Source organism: Channa argus, chromosome 17 (assembly GCF_033026475.1).
Source record: "Channa argus isolate prfri chromosome 17, Channa argus male v1.0, whole genome shotgun sequence".
NCBI lineage: Eukaryota > Metazoa > Chordata > Actinopteri > Anabantiformes > Channidae > Channa > Channa argus.
Genome location: NC_090213.1, coordinates 7226093 through 7230779, shown reverse-complemented (window position 1 = coordinate 7230779; position 4687 = coordinate 7226093). Strand labels below are relative to the sequence as shown.

Below are 4687 nucleotides of genomic sequence, written 5' to 3'. Positions count from 1 at the left end.
CATGCTCCCAGCTCTCCTTTAATGTTCAAAAACAGCTGAGTGGGGATTTAAAGTATGAATGCACAAATGAGATGTGTTGAAACACCTCTCAGCTTTTAGGGAAAGTCACATATGAGTTAGCTACACATCTGCTGAATGTTAGGTTGAGAGACTGAACTGAGAGGGGGGATACTTCCACATCCAAACTCACATTGCTGCAGCAACGTGGTGCCTGCCTGCTGAGTCACTATGAAGCCCAGGTTAAATTGCTGTTATGAATTTAAAAACAATCTAGTTGAAAAAAAAAAACAATTTTTGGCCAACATTGGCAAACCCAAAGAGAAGAAATTTATTTGTGCTCCCCAGTGAGTCATCATCAAAAAACAAGTAAATAATATGACTAAATGTCAAATGACACATTAAACAGCTATAATAACTATGAGACCTGGACAATGTGAGACATTATTTAAAAACTATTATTTCTGTATTTAAACAGGTTAGTCTCGTTGTGACTCAAGGTATCATTGTCAAGAGAGATCTGTTTCACGTTTTCCTTTTGACTCTGGATCCGCAAGGAAAGTTTTCAGTATTTAATTACAATTTGTAAGGTATAGATTTAGTTAATTATCAAAATCAGTCCTTTTTGAGATTTCTGGTATTTGGTTAGGTCTGACGTGATTAGTCAATTGAAAATGATTCTGCATTAAAATTACCTATCAATATGTTATATCCTGGGGCAAAGTTATTATTTTTTTCAATTTCAAAACAAATTAAAAACATAGTAAAACTATACAAAAATTTTGTCCGCTAATAGCTGTATCTTTGAACAAGTTTCATGTTGGGGTTTAGATGTACATTTTTATGTAGTTTCTGATGACTCATTGTGAAAACAATCAGCAGACAAAACAAAAATGAAAGCCGCTGTAAGCTCATTGTCTATAGTCGAGGCTCTTTGTAAACAGCTGCTCTATTAGCATACAGTACTGAAACGACATATTCAGTTATTCCAGAAAATAGCTTTTTATTCTCATGCATTTGACTTTTGCACTATAATGTTACCACATCTCCTTTAATTCCTTCCTGCTGATGTGAGAGGATTTACTCGTGAGATTGAATCCATCTGCAAGAGGGAGTCATGGTGCAGCATCATCTCACTGATCTGCATTGTCGACCTTATTGTTCCACCTCCTCCAGACACAGCAGAGAGCATTTACACTTCAAACACATCAAGGGGGTAAAGTAGATTATCACAGCTACCATTCACCTTTTCTTTTTTACACTGCAAAATACATGCTATAGTGTGCACAAATTTTGCATTCGAATACAATAAGCTGAACCAGAACTGGATATGCTCTGCACTTCGCTCTGAGGATTTGCACAGCACAAGCAATAATGTGACCTCACAATGGAGGAAAATGTGACAGCTCAGCTTGGCTTTGATGAAAGCTATAAAGAGATGAAGTCTCTTTGATCGTGATGTGTGAATCTTGGCCACTGACATAAAGAAAGAAGGAGAGCAGGGCTGTCCTGGTTTTATGTTAATAACCTCACAGGAGCCAGGGACGGGGCAATTTAAGATATTATTTCAGCATATTTTTGGAATGAAAAACCTCCTCTACAGTTAATGAGGTTTTCCACCAATTTTAAACATTAACATCAGTTGACTCATCATGTAAATAGTGTTGTATAATGTCTTCTGTGGCATGCTCCCTCCAGAGCCCATGAAGAAACTCTGATGGTGTCACACCCAGATACACGGTTTTGCAATATTAATTACCACACTATCCTCTTAGGTATTGCTACTAAGAAATAAAAGTGTAAATCTCCAATTCATATTTTTTTCATAGACACTTTACACAATATACTGGCACAATTTTCTTTTTTTTCAATATGTTGGGCAATTAAAGACTTTATTCCCAAAGTGGCAACTACTGTTTTCACAAGCCATCTCTCACAGAACAAAGGTGCAGCTGTTGAAATAAATTATTCTGCACAGTGGACAAGTCCCCTAAACTGCCATTTACAGAACAGGAGTCTGCTCAGTTAGCGAGTCCAACCATCCTCCTGCTAATGTCCCACAGTCTCTTGGCTGCCTGTTCATCTGTAGCTTTAGCCATCAACTCCTCCTCCTCGCAGTTAGCAAAACACTTCCCCGACACTCCCTCCACCTCTGGGGAGCAGGCCAGATAAAGAGGAGTCTGGGCCCCCTCCAGTGGACTCTTGAAAAAAGCCAGCGAAGCGAGGTGAAACAACGGCTTTGCCAGGAGAGGGATTTCAACATGCCTCCCTAGTCCGGTCCTCACGATGCCTGGGGTGAGAGCATTGACTGTGACCCCTGTGCCCTCAAGCTGACGAGCCAGTTCAAGAGTGAACAGGAGGTTGGCCAACTTGCTCTGACTATAGCAGAAAGCCTTGTCGTAGTTATTTTCACTGTTCAGGTCATCAAAGTTGACGTGACCGTTTTTGTAAAGCTTGGAAGAGACTACGACAATACGGCTGGGAGCTGAAGTCTTCAGGAGGTCCAGCAGCAGGTGAGTGAGGAGGAAGTGACCAAGGTGATTCACACCCAGCTGCATCTCAAAACCATCCTCCGTCTTTGTGTAGGGACACTGGTAGATGCCTGCATTGTTGACCAGCACATCAATCTTGGACTCCTCCTAATGAGTCAGAGAAATTTCCACAAATTCAATTGAAGTTGAACAAAAGTGAACCAATGTTAACAAAGGAATCTGTTACTTTGTTTTTTTTTTGTTTGTTTTTTTATCAAATTCGGTCTAGGCATTACATGCAAGAAATAAAGATTTTGTGAATTTAAAAAAGCTTTTGGCTTTTGTTAGAAACAGTCCAAGTTAATAAATTCCAAAGTACAACAAAATGTGTTCTTAAACCCCTGAGACACCCAGTGGTCGTGGGAGGCAAATGTGACGTTATAACAAAGAAAAGGTAAACAAGTAATGTAATATTTCACAAAAACTGTGCTAGAAGACATGTTGGTTCTCTTTGTGCAGGTCTTTGGAAGCACGGTAAAACATGCACGCAGACTATTCTAAATCTGTTTTTTCAACAATACCCATTTCTTATTTATACTGTATAGATTTACAAATACACTATTTGCAGAGTTTACCAACAGTTAAGACTAAAGGGTGTTCAAAGAAGGTGTATGCAGGCTATAAGTGTATTACCGTGCTACCGATAATACTACTAAAACACTGTCCAAATAGAGGAGTAGAACAGTTGTTAGTATTTGCAATCTTATGTAACTCCGGCTCCAAATAATTGTTTCTATATGAATCAGCCAGGCATTTTTTTCACTATTAATAACTTAAAATGCACAACATATTGATCAAGGTCCATTCAAAGATTTTGATCGTGGAGCCTGTGCGGCTGTAGCTCAGTGGGTAAGGCAGTCATCCTTGGACCACAGGCTCAGTGGTTCAACTCCATGAGTATCCTTGGGCAAGACACTGAACCCCAAGTTGCTCCCAGTGGGTCAGGTGAGCTGTTTGAATGGCAGACATCAGTGTGTGAAGGTGTGTGTCAATGTGTGCATAGGGAGCAACGCTGCATAAAAGGCCCCCACCATTATAACGCGGGGTCGCTGATTAACACAATCCCAAGAGGCCACGTTCAACCTGTCCATTAACTGTGTGTTCGGGTGGGATACGTGAGTTCAGCACCACGGACAGTTTTTTGATTTTATTTATTTTTTGACATCCTTCGTGCTGGAGATGACATCAGCAGCGTTGTCACCCCTCACAGTTCAAACCTTCCTAACTACAAACGTGCCTCACCTGATTAATTTCTTCACAAAATTGCCGAACTGATGTCAGAGAGGCGAGGTCCAGGTGTTTGATGACCACCTCCCCCTGCTCTGGCCCCGCTTGTGTCCTGATGTCCTGGGCTGCCTCCTCGGCGCGCTGCTGGTCCCGACAGGCCATAATGACCCGAGCGCGGAGCTTCAGCAGCTCACCGGCCAGGGCTTTCCCTATCCCGCTGTTGGCCCCCGTCACGATGACCGTCTTTCCTTTCATAGTGTCCGCTGGGTACCGGAGCAGCATCGCGGCTTTCTGCTGTGGGAACAAGCGGCGTATGATGAAGAAAACCGCACCGCCGACAACAGCGGCGATTAGCACCGCAGCGGACATGTAAACAGGTCACTGTTAGAAAATGACCCCGGAACTAGTTACATGAGCACAAACGTGTGAACTTAACGAGCAGTGTTGCACTTAATATTTTAACAGCTAAAACACAATTTAACGTTAGTGAAAAGAATTGACTTTAACACCCCAACTAACAAAGAGGTCTACGGCCACAAAGCCTCGGTGTAGCAGCTAATGTTAGCGAGCTAAGCTAGCAAAAGTAAATACTTCCGGATTGCAGGGTTTTTTTTTAACCGAACCCTATTCCCCCATATATCAGTTCTAGACCCACTTATGTCTGAAAAACTTTAACAATATGAAAAAATTATATAGGTGTTCATTTATAAAGAGAGGTGCTATCCGGGCAATTCGGCGTAGTATATATTTGAATGAAGCTATTACACATTCGCAGGGCAATTTATGTGAAGCAACCACTAGGTGGAGACAAATACACACATACCCAGAGGACCAGGCTTGAACTCTGTAATCTCCTGTGGCACAAGGTGGGGATGTTTGTGAAGATAGAGTGCAGTTTTAAAAATGTATTTCAAAATCCAGCCTATACCAAT

General features: G+C 41.5%; 1 protein-coding gene across 1 annotated transcript; it reads right to left on the bottom strand.

Annotated features, from left to right (window-relative positions):
• Nucleotides 1-980: 980 nt before the first annotated feature.
• On the bottom strand, nt 981-4335 carry rdh14b (retinol dehydrogenase 14b). Its single transcript, XM_067481637.1, has 2 exons — nt 3771-4335; nt 981-2636 (listed from the first exon to the last, which is right to left on the bottom strand). The coding sequence occupies exons 1-2, from the start codon at nt 4122-4124 to the stop codon at nt 2019-2021; spliced, it is 972 nt and encodes a 323-aa protein (XP_067337738.1). The 5' UTR covers nt 4125-4335; the 3' UTR covers nt 981-2018.
• Nucleotides 4336-4687: the final 352 nt, after the last annotated feature.

Excerpts from the sequence above, each read along its gene's own strand:
- rdh14b (XM_067481637.1), bottom strand. The coding sequence starts at position 4,124 with ATGTCCGCTGCGGTGCTAATCGCCGCTGTTGTCGGCGGTGCGGTTTTC. Across the intron at positions 2,637-3,770 it reads TTTGTGAAGAAATTAATCAG|GAGGAGTCCAAGATTGATGT; the intron begins GTGAGGCACGTT and ends CTGACTCATTAG.